Source organism: Telopea speciosissima, chromosome 5, assembly GCF_018873765.1.
Source record: "Telopea speciosissima isolate NSW1024214 ecotype Mountain lineage chromosome 5, Tspe_v1, whole genome shotgun sequence".
Classification (NCBI taxonomy): domain Eukaryota; kingdom Viridiplantae; phylum Streptophyta; class Magnoliopsida; order Proteales; family Proteaceae; genus Telopea; species Telopea speciosissima.
The window spans coordinates 8,106,473-8,124,924 of NC_057920.1; the positions used below are offsets into that span (position 1 = coordinate 8,106,473).

At 40.6% G+C, this 18,452-nt stretch overlaps 1 protein-coding gene across 2 annotated transcripts in view; it reads left to right on the top strand.

The window, feature by feature from the left end:
* Positions 1–514: 514 nt before the first annotated feature.
* LOC122661851 (sugar transporter ERD6-like 6) overlaps positions 515–18,452 on the top strand; it is a 28,004-nt gene continuing 10,066 nt past the window's right edge. Inside the window, exons 1-11 of one of the 2 annotated variants that reach the window (XM_043857358.1) lie at positions 515–939; positions 1,057–1,119; positions 1,229–1,318; positions 1,430–1,489; positions 1,592–1,657; positions 1,762–1,827; positions 1,942–2,017; positions 3,562–3,626; positions 3,718–3,810; positions 3,990–4,070; positions 4,231–4,315. In XM_043857358.1, coding sequence (XP_043713293.1) covers positions 736–939; positions 1,057–1,119; positions 1,229–1,318; positions 1,430–1,489; positions 1,592–1,657; positions 1,762–1,827; positions 1,942–2,017; positions 3,562–3,626; positions 3,718–3,810; positions 3,990–4,070; positions 4,231–4,315 — 949 coding nt within the window. In that variant the 5' untranslated portion in view covers positions 515–735. The remainder of the gene's footprint in view (positions 940–1,056; positions 1,120–1,228; positions 1,319–1,429; positions 1,490–1,591; positions 1,658–1,761; positions 1,828–1,941; positions 2,018–3,561; positions 3,627–3,717; positions 3,811–3,989; positions 4,071–4,230; positions 4,316–18,452) is intronic. The other variant, XM_043857359.1, reaches the window with a different exon arrangement.

Here is an 18,452-nt window from a genome sequence, read left to right on the forward strand (position 1 = left end):
CAATCCATCTGAACGGTTGATTTATTTTACACAAATCCTAACCCTCCATTAATTTACCTATCCATTAAACTATAACCAGCTGTTACAGACATAACTGGTTATTATCGTTATCTATAGTTGTCCACCGGAGAAGATAACAGCCATAAAAAGCATGGCAACTTAAATCAATGGAAGGCCAAGATTTATCTAGAACTAGATCGACGGTTAATATGAATTGCTTGACTATGACATCTCAACCAACGCCTACCCGCTGCTACATTTTAGCCTAATACAAAAACACCCTCATCACACCGGATACGTTTACGGAAGGGTAAAACCGTAAAAGTAAAAAGTGTAAAAGGGTAAAGTAGGAATTTTAGTACAGTTGAAGAAACAAGAATGCTTAGCTGGCTAAATAAAGTTAACTACCAGTCTTCACCTCACAACTTGGTTTTCATTGCTTCTGTGTTGTAGTTGTTGTTGATTTCACTCCCAAGTGCGACTTCTTTAGTTCGTTCTTTCTTCTCATCTTCTTGCTCAATCACCGCCTGCATTGCTCACTCTCCAATTCTCTTCCGGCGATTTGAATCTCTGCCGGACCTCCACAACAGGTTGAGAACAACACATTCATTCATTAGCTATATACGAGAAGAAAGGGAAAGAGAAGAGAGGGGCCACCCTCGTCTCTGCCTGGCACTCGAGGTGGAGAATTGAGAGTAGAGAGGGACCGAATTCGGAGCATTGAGGGAGAGAAATATGAGTTTCAGAGAGGATAACGAGGAAGGAAGGGATCTTAGGAAGCCCTTCCTCCATACGGGGAGCTGGTATCGTATGGGTTCGAGGCAGTCTAGCATGATGGAGAAGCTCGGTTCTTCCACTATGGTCATCCGAGACAACTCCATCTCTGTTTTGCTTTGCGTTCTCATCGTTGCTTTGGGCCCTATTCAGTTCGGCTTTACCGTAAGTTTCTTCACTTACATCCACCCACTTCAATTCTATCAACGGTTCTTCGATTGGCTTTCTCCTGGAATTCCCTGATCTATTTCTTTGTTTAATTGCTTCTACTCTTTCATATAGGGTGGCTATTCTTCCCCTACGCAAGCGGCCATCATCAGTGATCTCGGGCTTTCAATCTCCGAGGTTGATTCTTCTTCTGATAATTTCTTTTAGTCTTGAAAAAAAAAAAAAGTTTAAAAAATCGTATCATTTGGATCTTCTGATTCTGACTCATTATCGTGGGGATGTCCAGTTCTCGATATTTGGGTCTCTATCGAATGTAGGAGCCATGGTTGGGGCAATAGCCAGCGGTCAAATTGCAGAGTACATAGGAAGGAAAGGGGTAACCACTTAACCATTTCTTATTTCTTTTGGTGATTTAAAGTTTCTTCTTCTCTTTAACTTATTCTTTAACCTTTCTTCCTAACACCCCCCCCCACCCACCCAATTGCAGTCGTTGATGATTGCTTCTATCCCTAATATCATTGGATGGCTAGCAATATCTTTTGCCCATGTAAGAAATTGTGTTCCAGTGTATCATTCTATTCCTTTGATATACTTTTAAACCTTTACATTTCTTATTTTCCCTGTTGATCAATGTCAGTATGTGTGTTAGGATTCTTCATTTTTGTACATGGGGAGGTTGTTGGAAGGATTTGGCGTAGGAGTTATCTCTTACACAGTAAGCTCGAAGTTTCTTGTTTCTCTGGGGAGCCTCATTATTCACTTATTGTTATTATTATTATTTTTTGATAATACTTAATTAATTATGTTGACATTCTATAGGTGCCAGTATATATAGCAGAGATAGCACCTCAGAACATGCGAGGAGGCCTTGGATCAGTGAATCAGGTTAGTTGCATCTTCTTGCATCATGGTTTTAATCCAGAATTTCTGTCATTGTTATTAATCCCAATCACCTTGATTACTTCAAACTAATCAACTGAATTGATTTCTGTTATGTAGCTATCAGTTACAATTGGAATAATGTTGGCTTATATTTTGGGGATTTTTGTTAACTGGAGAGTTCTTGCGGTTTTAGGTAAGCCACTAAAAATGCTGGGTTTGATGAATTCTTACAAGGAGATGTTTGCATATCAATACTTTGGCCAACATGTTGAGAAGCCGCTTTGGAACATCTGTATTCTTATCAATCTTATTTCTGACTTACACTGATTTTCGGGCTTTGTTTCTTCCTTTTCCCCTTGAATTGTTACCTCTACTATTTTTCTTGAAGCAATGACATAAACAGAGATACTTTATTCATAAGAAGTCATCTTTTCTCTTATCTAATTTCTTCCTTAACTTTTTTGAGTTTTTTTTTTTCCCCCCCCTACCTTCATTTTCTGTTTTTAAGGGGGATTTTATTGTTTCTTTTCTGTGGAAGCTTGGATCAGGCTTAAAATTTGAATTGGAAACTAAGATTGTAAGGAACAGGAGGTGAAGTGAGAAGATGAGAGTAGTAGGAAGAATAAGAAGAGAGTTGACGGTAGCAAGATGTGGGAGAGTAATTGTCTACTATCATTTAGTCAATAATAACGGGGAAATTACGTACCTACCCCTCATGCTCATGCAAGATAGCTAAGAGAGGTAGAAGGGTGAAAAAGTAAAAGAACAATACAACATAATATATCCCAGTGCCCAAACTACCCTTATTGCATGAACTCTTACAATTTGAACTTGCTTTTAACTCCGGGAAGATCCAAGGCCCAATAAAAAAAAAAAAGGCTGTACCCAGTGCACAAGGCTCCCGCGTTTAGTAGAGTCTGGGGAGGGTCAAATGTATGCAGCCTTACTCCTGTTTCCAGAGATGCTGTTTCCAGGACTTGAACCTGTGACCAAGCGTTCAACAAGTGAGCACTTGACCAACGTGCCAAGCACGGCCTCCAAGGCCCAATCAATCCGAGAATAGGTCAAATTTTCTCAAAATTTTGATTCAAGAAAGATTAATTAGATAACTTTTGTCTCCTATACTTGACTATTTATTTTATTTTATTTGGGAACAATATGATACTTTGTTTTCTTTTCTTCCTCTTCCCCCTCCCCCAAAATGCTAGATTGAACAGAATTGTTGGATACTTGGTCGAGGTTTCAATCTGTACACCAACTTTGTCTCTGGCATCTCAGGGAAAACACTGCTTCTTAACTTGATCAATCGTTTGATAGGGTTTAGATTCATGAATACTTATTCAGAATCTTACCTCTACCCACTGTAAATACTTGTTTGAGCTTTTGACTGATGGGTCTAGTTACTTTCATTTATTGAAAAGTACAAACTTCTTCTCCATTAATTAAACCTTATCCTCTCGTCATCCCTTACATTGTGAATTTTTAAATTCTCCGCCAAGCTTTTAACGCCTGTATCTGGTTGATGGCTGGAAAGTTCACCTGTTTGGGAGCTTTCTTATCACATTTTTCTATGAACTTCCATTGGATACGATCAAACAGAAGCACACTCCCAGAAAACAACCCTAAAATAAAATAAAAAAAGAAAAAAGAAAAAAGGAGCATTGTTTGAATCATTTGAACAGTACCCCCTCATTAATATATTTAAACTCATCAGCTTAACTCTTTCTTCTTGTGTAGGAATCCTGCCCTGTACAATTTTGATACCTGGTTTGTTTTTCATCCCTGAATCTCCCCGATGGCTGGTGAGGAGTGTGAAGTAAATGCTATTTCAATTAAAGCCGAAAGTCACGTTTCAGATTCTGATACGTTTTCTTTCTTTATTATGAAATTCAGGCAAAAATGGGTATGATGGATGAATTTGAAGCTTCATTGCAAGTTCTACGGGGTTTTGATACTGACATATCCGTTGAAGTGAATGAAATCAAGGTACCGAATTTAAAATTTTGCTTTTATTTTTTATATTTTTTTGTATGAAAGATAAATCCAACCATTCCAGGTTTGTGCATAAATTCCCCATCTTAAATCTTTAGACCAATCAACTCAACAGAGAATGAATATAAAAATCCAGTAGATGATATAGTTTATGTATCATTTTCTTTGTACAGAGGTCTGTTGCATCAACAACCAGAAGAACTACGATCCGGTTTTCCGATCTGAAACAAAGAAGATATTGGTTTCCTTTAACGGTATGATGCCTTTCCATGAAGTTTTGTGATTCTGCTTTTCTCAAACTTCAAAGTGGACTAACAAAAAAGAGAAAGGGGCGGGGGTGGAATAGGGAAGTGGAAATTAATGAGATATTGATAACATGAAATCTAATTTTCTTGGACAATTTCTTTCTTGCAGATGGGAATTGGATTACTTGTGCTGCAGCAGGCTAGTGGAATCAATGGTGTTCTATTTTATTCCACCACCATTTTTGAAGCTGCTGGTAAGCTCATGAGACACTGATGATTTTTGGATTAATCATTAAAACATTTAGTGTCTTGGACATTTCAATTGACATCCTTCCTCACAGTGGGAAAATAGGTAGTGTTTGAGTCTATTTTCGTTCTTTTGTTTACCTTGATTAGTTCCAAATGAAGTGATGTAAAGTTAATGAATAAAAAATTTGCTGGAGGGAAAAGTCAATAATTGTGTCCGAAGTAAATTTCTGGTGAAACCAAAGTTTCACTTATCTGTTCCAGGTAAAATGAGTGTGGACCTCTGAATAGAAACCAAATTTTCACAAAATCTTGCTGATAGTTAAAGGAAGAGGGAATCTACACTGACATTGTAGAAGGGCATTCCCAGACTCCCATTTCTGCCATGTGGTTCGGAAAAAATTATCATTCTATGTTATCTGGAGACAGTTCAAGTTATGATACTTACATGTGTCCAATACTTATGTAAGCCAATGTGAATGCTAGAATTGGCATCTTTCCTGCGCCCAAGCCTTATCCTTTGCCCAATCCTGGTAACATAGGTCCTAACCATTTGATAGCTGGGCAGTTCTAGATGGTCCATATGTCAAATTTAGCTGCCTCAGATATATACTTGACCGCATATGGGGCTTTCCCACTGTTTCAAAAGGTTGAATTGGATGTGACTGATCTGACCCCGATTCTGGATGTTCTAGAGTGGCCGATTCTAGGGTTTTTGGGATTGGATTGCTGGGTTTTCAGATCTGAGTGGCCGATTCTGGGGTTTGTGGGACCGATTCTGTCCAATTCGGATCCGGATCGGATCGGAATTGGCAAAGACCGCTTCAACCCTTGATTCTGAGTTTAAAATCTTTGGGCTTTCCCCCTGTTTCTTCGATAATTTCTATTCTTCAACCTGAATTGAATTTCTCAAACAATTCTGAAAGATTTATTCTATCATGTGGCAATGTTAGATTGGACTCAACACATGACTATGATAATTGATAACGTGGACAACATGGCCATATTAGACAGATTCAACCCCTGATTCTGAGTTTAAAATCCTTGGGCTTTCCCGTTGTTTCTTCGATAGTTTCTATTCATTTTTATTCTTCAACCTGAATTGAATTTCTCAAACAATTCTGAAAGATTTATTCTATCATGTGGCAATGTTAGATTAGACTCAACAAATGACTATGAAAACGTGGACAACATGGCCATAAAGTTTAAGCATTCTAAAATGCTGCCATATAGAAAAAATATCTGGAGGTCTGAGAAAACTCTCTCAGGCAGCCAGTGTTGTTTCCCCACCATTGTATTCGTTATTTGGGAAAATTACACTGCCACCCCCTGAGGTTTGTACTAAATACAGAGCAACCCCATGTGTTTCTAAATTATACAGCTGCACCTCTTGAGTTCCCACTCTGTTAGTTAGGTGTTACGGTGTCGGTTAAGTTTGCTGTCAAATGGCTAATATACCCCTTTCAGGGTTTCTGTCCATTTCCCCTTAGATTGTCGACACATGGCAGATAAAAATCCGACAGTCAGATTTGAGTCATGACTTTCACCCATTCAACCCTAACCTAACCCTAGTTACCCATCCTCTCTCCTCCTTCTCTCTCTCTACTGCAACTCCTCTCGGACACGACGGCAACCAGCCGATGGAACTAACAATGAATGCCTCACTGACTACTGTTTCAGTGTTTCTATTTCTCTCTCCTTCTATACACACAAAAAAAAAGAAGAGGATGAAACAAATCCAGGAACGGCCTGAGTACGAAGGACCCTTCGAAGCCGTCGGAAAACGTCCACAACCCAGGCAGGGTTCTTAAATTTTCTTTATCGCTCAATTATGGGGTAATCCTACATGGGGAAGAACAACTCAACAACTGCAGAATCGATGGACAGAATAGGGATCCAAACCCATGATAAATTAAGCCTCTAACAGTTGAATAATCGGTAATAGAAAGTAGGAACAGAACAGCCAAAACAAAATCAGAAGATTTAACAAATCCTAGTTGCAATAGGATTTCTAGTATTAATTGGGAAGTTCAGATTTTGGAACCTTCATAAGATTCTGAACTAATAGCAGAACAGAGAATTGAGATCAGAATTGAAAGATCAATTTTAAATCAAGAGATTTGGAGAAATCCAAGTTGAAGTATGAAACTAGAATTAGATGGGAAAAAGAGGATTTTTAAATCACTTCCTGAAATAAAGATTTAACAGGGATGAACAAATTTGAAGCTGAAACTAAAATAGATTATAAAACCATCACATCTCTCTCTCTCTCTCTGTTTAAACCTTCTTCTTCTTCAGCTTCTTTCAATTCTCACTCAAATGAACCACCTTCTCCGTTGTTTTGTAATTCGATATCGATATTTTTCAACGTAAAGATTATTTTTTTTCTTTTTTCGAAGACCTCCTTTAAATTCAAATCGAACTACTATTCGATTTCTGAAGAGAAGAACCTTTGCTTTTCTTTAGGGTTTTAGAATCCATCACTGTGGATATGGATATCTAGGGTTAAGTTGGATTTATCAAGGCTGGTGGATTTCAAGGTCCAGTGATGGCGAATCTGCCTGGCTTCCGCATCTCTCTGGGATTGAGTTTTATTTTCTGAGCCAAGGAGGTTTTAGTGTCTGATTTAGGGTTTGAGTCGCTGATGTGTTTTTCCCCTAAATTCCCATAGTCAAGCGTTCGTGGACGTTTTCCGACGGCTTCGAAGGGTCCTTCGTTCTCAGGCCTTTCCATTGTTAGTTCCGTCGGCTGGTTGCCATCGTCTCTGAGAGGAGTTGCAGTAGAAAGAGAGAGAGGGAGGAGAGAGGATGGGTAACTAGGGTTAGGTTAGGGTTGGATGGGTGAAAGTCATGACTCAAATCTGACTGTTGGATTTTTATCTGCCATGTGTCGACAATCTAAGGGGAAATGGACAGAAACCCTGCGAGGGTATATTAGTGATGCAGAAGCCGAAACCATGATTAATTTGGCTGTTCTTTGATTTTTCGTTGGAGCCTTTTTATTTGTTTGTTCTTTTAGCCTAGGGTTAAAACAGTCTTTTTCATGGTTTATCTTCTTAGTTCCCCTCCACGATTTTAGAGGGATTAGTATTTTATTTTATTTGTTTTAGTTGTTTACACTTATACTCCTATTTAGAGTATAAGTCTATTCTATGTTTTATAATTAGGATTCAGATTAGGAATCCCAACTCCTAATCTGATTAGGATGGCTTTAGATTGATTATTTGTAAGGCCTTTAGGCCCCCCTTTATTATTATAAATAGTAGAATCGTGGGAGGCTCCCCCACCTATTATGTTTGAAATTTTGTTTCTTCTTGCTGCTGCCGCCATGACTGCTGCTGCTTCTCTGTCTTGTGTGTCATATCAAGACCCCTTGTAAGTTATATCAAGGGCTAGGGTTGGAGAAATCCAGTGACTCCTTGCATCTCGCAGATCGGGAGGTTCTTCTTCTTCTTCAATCAAGCTCTTCAAGTTGCCTGCCATTGAAGTTCTTCTATTACAAATAAGCTGTTACAGAATTCTGCAATTAATTAGTTCCTTCTTATTCCCTAACCCAGCCCTACATCCTCTATCAATTTCCGTAACCCTCAACCCCATTAAATCTGCAACTCCTATTTTAACTAGGATTCCTTCGTAACTACAGATCTGACCATCAGTTTTCATTAAACTTCTAACCACAGATCCCTCACAGCAGACCTTCCACTCGACCTAACCTGCAGCCTTCATCTCAACAACTAAACCCTAATTTCCTCTCTTCTCCATTACACCCCAACAACCCTAAACCTGCCTAGACCTAACCAGCCATCCAAATCATCCCATACTTCAGCCGAACCCTATTCCCTACCTCTGTGACACTCGGCCAGAAGCTCTTGGCCTGATTCCCTCTAGAAACCCTAGACCCCTTTATCCTCTTTAGTCCTAAAACCCAAAACCCTAACCCTAATATTCTGAATTTCTATTTCTTATTTAAACCTAGTTAGATCCTATACTAATAGACTCCTAAAAACCTGCAGACCATTATCCAATAAACCCTAACTCAACCTCCCATTCCTAACCCTAACTTCTGCCCTAGTAACCCTAATCTGTCCATTCGGCCAGCCCTAAGACAGAACCTGGTCCTACGTGAGATTTATTTCACCTAGGCTACATTAAATTGGTATCAAAGCCATGGAAGAACATGGCAACCCTGCTGTGGACCCCACACAACCACCCCCACCCGATTCCCTTGCTGCAATCATGACTATGCTGCAGAAGATTTCCACAGACCAGCAAGCTCTTGGTGATCGAATGACAACAATAGAACAAATGCAAGCTGTGCCTCTTGTAAGCAACCCTCTATATGTAGAGAAAGACAAATTCCAAGTTCATTCTGAAGTACATGGAACTCTGGGAAGGGATGAATATCATAGAGGTCATCCCAGACGTCACAGGGACCACAGAGATCAGTCTAGACGTGACCGAGACTACAGGGATCGACGTAGGTATGACAGAGATGACTACAGAGAAGACAGGGACAGAACTATTGAAGCACCTCGAAGACCTAACTTTGAGGAATATTTGAGGTCCTACTTCACTGGAGATGAAGCTACTAACCGGCGGTTCGATACACAGAAGGTCAAGCTAGAATTGAAAGAGTATGATGGGCATGGTGATCCACAAAAATTCTATGACTGGCTTGCTGCCCTAGATGACTACTTTGACTGGTATGATTTGCCTGAAGACCGAAAGATGAGACTGGCACGCACTAAACTAATTGGTTCTGCTCGAGAATGGTGGCGCAAGGCAGAGCGGGACATGGAACGTGAAGGTAAAGCACCTACCAACTGGGAGGATATGAAGTATGATTTGAAAGAGAAGTACTTACCAAGACACTACACCGCTCAGATGCAAGATCAATTCAACTCCCTTCGTCAAGGGAACATGACTGTATCCGAGTACATGCAAAAGCTTGACTCTCTCTCATCTCGCACTGACACAATAGAAAGTGCTACTCAGATGTTGTCCCGATTCCGGTTGGGATTGAGATCTGACATCCTCAGGGCTATTGGCGTTGTGGATGTTCTGGACGTCAAGGATTGTTTTGAGAAGGCATTGAAGGCTGAAGAATTATTGGTTGGGAATAGAGGATTTGATTCTTCCACTGAGGGTACTGTCAAAACTTTTTCAGCATTCAAGTCTACTACCACTAGTCACAATCGAACTGGAAATTCTACTGCTGGTCCTACTCGATCAGGCTACTCCGCTGGTAGTTCTTCCCGTCCTCCACGTGCTGATTATAAAGGTAAAGCTCCCATGGACAGCAATGAACCCCACAAGTGTTTCCATTGCAATGAACTTGGGCACTATGCCAAAGATTGCCCACAAAAGCATAGACATGTTAATGTGACTGCCAAGGCAGAGGAAACCTCTGAAGAGCACGATGAGCATGGCATATATGCACTACCCCCTGATAGTGATGAAGACTTAGACCGTCACCTTGAAGATCTAGATGGTGGTGCTCAAGGTGTCCATACAATTGCTCCAGTTCTCATGGATGATGTGGTTGATTGTGACAAGGTAATTGGGAACATTTCACAGGGAGACAGTATCAAACAAGTTGCTGTTCTTGAAGAGGTGGGGCTGAATGAGAAGGTTATAAATATTGAAGACCCTATGGAGGTTGAACACATTGATTTTGTGATGCCCCCTTGGTTCTTCGAAGAGAAGGCCCCACGACTTGAAGACCATATTCCCACTGTTATAACTTCAACAGAATTCTGCCAGGGAAGTGTTGAAGCTGCTGCCCACATGTTACTTCCTCCTCCTCATCACAAGGTTCGTGGACGAGTTTCTTCACACAAGCATGGTACGTGGACTCCCATGCATGAAGTCAACAAGCTCAGCCCCAAGTTGCCAGAGCGTTGCATGGATTTCACCCATTCATCGGAGATGAATGTTTCTAAGTCGGGGAGAGTTGATGCAGAAGCCGAAACCATGATTAATTTGGCTGTTCTTTGATTTTTCGTTGGAGCCTTTTTATTTGTTTGTTCTTTTAGCCTAGGGTTAAAACAGTCTTTTTCATGGTTTATCTTCTTAGTTCCCCTCCACGATTTTAGAGGGATTAGTATTTTATTTTATTTGTTTTAGTTGTTTACACTTATACTCCTATTTAGAGTATAAGTCTATTCTATGTTTTATAATTAGGATTCAGATTAGGAATCCCAACTCCTAATCTGATTAGGATGGCTTTAGATTGATTATTTGTAAGGCCTTTAGGCCCCCCTTTATTATTATAAATAGTAGAATCGTGGGAGGCTCCCCCACCTATTATGTTTGAAATTTTGTTTCTTCTTGCTGCTGCCGCCATGACTGCTGCTGCTTCTCTGTCTTGTGTGTCATATCAAGACCCCTTGTGAGTTATATCAAGGGCTAGGGTTGGAGAAATCCAGCGACTCCTTGCATCTCGCAGATCGGGAGGTTCTTCTTCTTCTTCAATCAAGCTCTTCAAGTTGTTGCCATTGAAGTTCTTCTATTACAAGTAAGCTGTTACAGAATTCTGCAATTAATTAGTTCCTTCTTATTCCCTAACCCAGCCCTACATCCTCTATCAATTTCCGTAACCCTCAACCCCATTAAATCTGCAACTCCTATTTTAACTAGGATTCCTTCGTAACTACAGATCTGACCATCAGTTTTCATTAAACTTCTAACCACAGATCCCTCACAGCAGACCTTCCACTCGACCTAACCTGCAGCCTTCATCTCAACAACTAAACCCTAATTTCCTCTCTTCTCCATTACACCCCAACAACCCTAAACCTGCCTAGACCTAACCAGCCATCCAAATCATCCCATACTTCAGCCGAACCCTATTCCCTACCTCTGTGACACTCGGCCAGAAGCTCTTGGCCTGATTCCCTCTAGAAACCCTAGACCCCTTTATCCTCTTTAGTCCTAAAACCCAAAACCCTAATCCTAATATTCTGAATTTCTATTTCTTATTTAAACCTAGTTAGATCCTATACTAATAGACTCTTAAAAACCTGCAGACCATTATCCAATAAACCCTAACTCAACCTCCCATTCCTAACCCTAACTTCTGCCCTTGTAACCCTAATCTGTCCATTCGGCCAGCCCTAAGACAGAACCTGGTCCTACGTGAGATTTATTTCACCTAGGCTACATTAATTAGTCATTTGACGGCAAACTTAACCAACTCCGTAATACCTAACTAACAGAGTGGGAACTCAGGGGGTGCGGCTGTATAATTTAGAAACACAGGGGGTCGCTCTGTATTTAGTACAAACCTCAGGGGGTGGCAGTGTAATTTTCCCCTGATATTTTGCTTTAAAGAGCTACTATAGTTTATGTCTAAAGATGTTTATCTTAGCAATTCCTTGCCCAGGAGCTTGAAAGTATAGATGTTTTAAGGTTGGATTTGATCCCATCCTTCACACAGTATAGATGAAATGAGTTTTTCATATAATATTTGAAGCACTATTTAGGCATGTGGGAACATCCTGCCAGATGACGACGACATGGAGATAATGTCCCCAAAATTTGAGTGCCAATAAATACTGCACAAGGTAGAAATAGCCAATGGTCTGGAATTGCCTCCTAGACTATCGGTCTAGACTCCCCTCACCCATATTTGGAGTTTTGATTTAAGGAGCTAATGACTATCTAATTACCCAAATCTGGGATTAGAGTAAGCAGCAATGATCTGGAAGACTAGAACAACAGGTCAACAATTACCCTTAAAGAGAAAACCAGCAACCTGGTGTAGAGGGCTCTGGTTCCTGTTCTGGTTGATTGGCCTAATGACCACAAGGAAGGGTTCCTCAAAATTGGAGCTTATTCCAATGGTCAGATTAAGAGATATCAGTGGTTTGCTAAAATAGAAAGTGGCTGAAAATAGAATTCTAGAATAAGAAACAAAGGGTTTAGTAACTGAACTGAGAATAGTGGAATTTATCTAAATAGAATCTAAGAATGGAATTAGCAACTAAAAGAAAACAAAATTGCAAGTAAGATGGAAATAGAAATGAGTACAAAATTTAGAAACCAAATGCAAAGATGGTGCTGTCGCTGGACTTAGAAGAGAACAGAGACTGCCAACCAGAAGGGAGATCAATGGAGTAGTTTGACGGTTGTTCCAACCCTAAGATAGAATAGTAAATAAAATAGTAAACAGAATTAAAGAAGGAAACTGATATGCACAAGTTATAGGGAAGGAGTAGATCTGACCTTGAAGAATAAAAGAAGAAGAAGATAGAAGGCTATGTTAGGCCTCTTACTTAACTGTGGAAAAGGAATCCCACCAACTCCAGCCTTGGCATCCCATGAAGGTTTCCCTACTGCATCCCACAGTAGAGCAGTTCTGAATCCCACAGAACCATGCTCTGTCTAGCAAGCATAGAGCTAACAAGTTGTTCAAATCGTTCGGGAAGTGTGATCCCCATTCTTTATTTATAACTTCGATGAAATAAGCAACATGGGAAGCCCCTATGTATGGTAGGGAGAATTTCTTACAAAAGTCTTCAGAATAGAAACTATTCTAGAGCTTTAACAAAATAGGAACTAGGGGCTAGAATGTAGGACACCAGTCCAACCCTCTCTAGAAATACTACTAAAATAAAGAATACAACTTGCTGAAATCGAAACTAACACTAATCCCCTTATAGGACTCAAATCCCTAATATTTGGGCTAATAGAATTGTACCATTACAATGGAAAACCCGAAAATATTAAGCCCTCCCAAATAACCCATTGGACACTCAAAATTAAACGAATTGGTCTATTCTTGGTTCGGTCCAATGGCCTGGTTTGCTGCTGGCCTTGTTCTTCTGAACTGCATCAAGAGCTATGACAATTCATACTATTCGTGTTTATATTTGCATTGCTTTATTTAATAACTTTTTCTGATTTAAAAAAAACGCATTAAACTGTAGTATTGTGGAGAAGCCTGAATTTGGTTCTTCACACAATGAACATGAAGCTTTCCCAATTATTAAATTAATCAGAAAATAAAATGGAGGATCACATCTCATGTTAGAATGGATATTACACCATCTTTAGTAGATTATTTATGTAGGAAAACTAAGGTTCTGCTACCGAGTGATATATGATGGATGATTAGGGAAATTCCAGATTTGATTAACAAAGAGCAGAGAATATGACGACCACATCCAAGGATAGAGAAGGGGTAATACTCGCCATCCGTAACAGATGATAGGTCAGGGTTAGTAATGCAGGCCCGGTCCAAAAATTGTTCCTAGTTTAATATCTATTGGGTATGGGTTCTTAATTCTTTGGGTTTTATTTGTAATTGTCTGAATTATAAGGTGTACAAAAATAGACATTTTTTTATTTTTTATTTTTTATTTTTTTTGGCCCGAACTTATCTGGGACCCGGGTCAGCCCTTGTGGTCTTATTAGAAAATCTCAAAGAATAATTGAATACACGGGGGGGGGGGGACATTCCCGCCTGACCCCTTCCCAATTTACACAAAGCACTCAGACTCTCAAAGGAAAAGAATTCTTTCCCAACGGCCCAACAGAAGCACCAATATAAACACAAAAAATTATTTTCGTATCACAGGGAGACCCATCGCATCTTCACGGATAATCAGCCGCAGGTTTGTGGATAGCCCCGCTACCCCAATATTAGTACAGTCCGTCGCAGTGTCACTAGCCAAATTTGCCAATAAGTCCGCGGCTCTATTCCCTTCACGGTAGATACAGGCAATCCTAGGACGCAGCGTGTCCAACTCCAAAATCTCCTGGAACCAGTACCAACCCTCCCAAAAACCACACTCTTTTTTTGGTGCAGAGCATAATAGCAGTCGAATCCGTATTTACATGGAAATCCACATAGCCCAAACTCGCACAAAGGAATAGACCATCTCTTAATGCACGGAGTTTGGCAATTGAGTTAGAGCAGTGCCCATAGTAGTTAGAGAAAATGGCAATAACTTCACCTTCCTGATTTCTTATAATACCACCCCCTCCCCTTGTTCCCGGATTGCCTTTATAAGCCCAGTCCACATTTAGCATAACGGAATTAAAAGGGGGACACCAATAAACTGGTATCGGCGATTTATGCACCAGCGGAGGGTGGGTAATAGCAAAGAATTGAAGAATCAGCTTTTCCTTGAAGGAGGGTGCCCTCTTGGCCATGGGGAAGAAAGGTATCTCCCTTATCCAACCCCTAATAGCCTCAACAATGCTTCTGGCTGTTCGAGCTCTTTCCCCATGTCTTCGGTTATTTCTCTCCTTCCATAATTCCCACACAATAAAAGAAGGTAGCACACCTATAATCATGCCGCACAGGGTAGAACGTTTAGCATGCCCTTGCCAAAATAAATTCTGGTTTTTACATCCTGAAGAGGCACAATTTCTACATCACATAGGCTTGAGAAAAATCTCCACACTTTAGACGCTGTTCCACCTGCTACCAGGCAGTGGTTTGCCGATTCACCCCTGGGAAATTTGCGGCATAGACATTTCGAGGCAAGTGGCACCCCCAACCTTATGATAGCATCATCTGTCGGAACTCCTCCGCACATAACCTGCCAGGTGAAGAAACCTATCTTGGTGGGGATTGACCGATTCCAGCACCACTCCGCAAAAGGTGTAATCATCGCCGCTGATCTAATTTCATTCCACACTGCCCTGGTCGAAAAATTACCATCCCTCCTTAGCGTCCAAACCAATTTGTCTTCCTTAGCAGAAAGGAAAATTTCCCAGCCAGCAGGTCATTCCGAACAGCATCAGAATCAATTTTACCCAAGACTTCATGATCCCACTCCCCCGTTTCGCTTAGAACCTCATTGACTTTGAGTGAGAGATCAAGGTGGAGCGCCCCATCGACATAATCCACAAACGCCCCCCAACCGGACCAATTATCCAGCCAGAAGCTAATTTCTCCATTTCCAAAAGCCATCTCGCATTAGCAAGAATCATGTCTTTACTGTCTAGCGCTTTTCTCCATGAGATTGACCCAGTCGCCCTCTTTCCTGCCAATACTAAATGCTCATTTTTAAGAAATTTGCTCTAAACAGATCACTCCACAATGATTTAGCTGCCACTATTCTCCACAGCCCCTTAAGCCTCAACGCAAGTCCCATTTCCTCCAATCGGCGGATGCCCAAACCCCCCTCTGTAATAGGCCTGCACACCTTCCCCCACCCTACCCAATGGTGTCTCCTTCCCCATTCCGAATGGCCCCATAGGAAATCAGAGCAAATGCTGTTAAATCTTCTAACAACCGCTTTAGGCACCTCAAGAGTAGATATAATGTGAACTGGCATCGAGGAAAGCACATGTTTTAACAGAATTACTCTTCCATCGGCAGAAAGCAGCTTCCCCTTCCAGCCCGCCACCTTCTTTCGCATTTTTGCCAAAAAATCGACAAAGAAACTCAATTGAAGCCTCCCCACATAAAGGGGGCCCCCAAGATAAGTAATAGGCAGCTTTTTCCTGGAGAACCCTGTAACCAATTCCACCATGCGACATTTGTGATCCGCCATTTTTTCACTCACCACATAGCAACTCTTGGACTTGTTAACCAGTTGTCCTGAGGAATCTTCATACCTACTAATAAAGCCCATAACTTATTGCAGAGACCTCTTCAGACCCCTTAAAAAAATTATCGTGTCGTCGGCAAACAGGCTATAAGTAATATGACAGCCCCTGGGGAGTTGGAAAAAGTTTGCTCTGCCCTCCACAAAGAGAGACCATTAGTCCCCTGCTCAGAACCTCCTCAGCAATAATAAAGAGAGCCGGCGACAGGAGGTCTCCCTGACACTCCCCCCTGGCGGATTTAAACAACCTTGCAGGCCCATCTTTTAGGATCACTGAGAACCAACAGTTCTCCACTGTCTTCTTCACAAGGCTGATCCAGGCTTCCGCAAAGCCAAATTTTCGCAAGACCTGGTACAAAAAGTCCCATTCAAGACGGTCGTATGCTTTAGCCATGTCCAGTTTCAAGACTACATTACCACCACATGTACTTCTATTGATGTCTTGGACCACCTCTTGAACTAGGGCAATATTATCATGTATGTTCCTTCCTTGAATAAAAGCTCCTTGCTCCTCTGAAATAATCGAAGGGAGAAAAGCGGCCAATCTTTGTGATAAAATTTTTGCAATAATTTTATAAGAGAAATTGCACAAGCTAATAGGGTGGAAGTCAGACATTACCTCAGGATTGTCCTTTTTCGGGATTAGCGCTAGATTTGCCGATGTGTAGCACCAAGGAAGAGAACCCCTTGCAAAAAAATCCTTAACCGCCTCCCAGACATCAATGCTAATAATCTCCTAGCAGGCTGTAAAAAAATATCCTGTGAAACCATCAGGCCCTGGTGCACTATCCGTCGATAAAGCAAATACTGCTTTCTTGACTTCCCCCATGGATGGAGCCGCCAACAGAAACCTATTATCCTCCTTAGAAATTAACAGGGGGATGCACTACAATAAACCCTCCTCTTGCTGGCAGCCCTACGAGGAAAAGATGCCAGAAAAATATCTAACTGCTTCAGCTGCGATGTCCGAAGGTTCCGATACCCAGTCACCATTCCCGTTTTTTATTTTTGATATACAACTATTTCTTCTGCGAACATTGACCATTGCATGGAAAAATCTGGTATTTCTCTCCCCCTCTTTCAGCCATCGCACTCTAGACTTTTGTCTCCAGAAAATTTCCTCCTGAAGCAAAACCTCCCTGAGCGCCTTCCTCGCGTCTTCCAGCGCCTCCCCCAGTTCCCTGACAGGGTTTTGATCAAACAACACTTCCGCTCTGCAAACTTCGTCCTCTGCCCTTCTGACATTCTGATGAATATTTCCAAAGACCTCTTTGTTCCATGATCTAAGCTGTTTACGTAGGCTCTTCAATTTTGCATACAAAATGTACAACGGCGAACCAAAGCACGGAGTTGACCAATTAGGTAGTGTAGTTGGCTTTAGTATCATTAAAGAGTCCTCTTTTGGTCAGTTGTGCGGGGCCCCGGTTATCTAGAAGATTTAGGCCTCAACAATTATAATTAGTTATGTATATTAGAGTCCTTGTTAGTTGAGTTAGTCTAGCTACCTAAGATATTCAGATTTAGGAGATTTTCTTTGTTTTCTTATGAATATGTAATTACCCCTCAAACTATGGAATAGAATGGATTAAATATATATATATATATATATATATATTGATTTGATAATTGCCTAGGTGACCAGTTTTCTCTCCCTTCTTGATCTCTTCTTTCCCTCCACTCTTCTCTTTTTCTACTTACCAATCACGGTTATTGTTCATGGGTGCTGTTCACAATTCCAAAACAGTAGCTTCCCCTATTTCTTTTCTAGTCCATCCTATCCATTTCCCACTACCCTTCCACTGTAGTTCAGCCCTAGATTTTGAAACACTAGGCTGTCTTACACCAGTTAGATTAATGTTGAAGAGGTGAAGGATATACAAGTTGTTGATTACAGAAATAGGCTGGGAAAATTAAATATTAAAATCGGGTTGACAGTTATGAGTTAAAGGGAAATCAATTCAAGCTGTTAAACTGATAATGAATGCCAAGGACTTCTTTGTTCAGTTATGAATGGGAGTTTGTTAGAGCATATCACAGGGATGATTGAATATCAATCGAAACTTTCACAACTGGAGTAATGTGCAGCTGCCCAAAAATGAAGATATTGCATGGAGTAATGAGTGGCCACCCATAAATGAAGATATTGCATGGAGTTATGTGCAGCCTCCTGAAAATGAAGATATTGCCTTATGGATGTGATTTCCTGGGATTTGTTAATCATGAGCCACATATTTTGGTTTTCAATTGTGTCCATACTGACAAAAAGTTCCTTGATGGGGATATAATCAAGGTTTATAGTATCGGTATCGGGTATCATATCGGTCGGGTGATTTGAAGAGACGTATCATATCGTATCGTATCGGAGATACATATCGAACACTACAAATATGCTTGGAAATGGTCAAGATACACATGGAAATACACTTTTGGAACAAAAAACAATATATAACAAGTATCGTGCATAAACACTAAAAGGGAGAATAATGTATGACCAAACAAGTGCATTAAATTGAAATTGTTATAAAAAAATGAGGTTTCTTACATGTTGTAATAGTCTATAGCCATGAAGAGTATTGGATGAT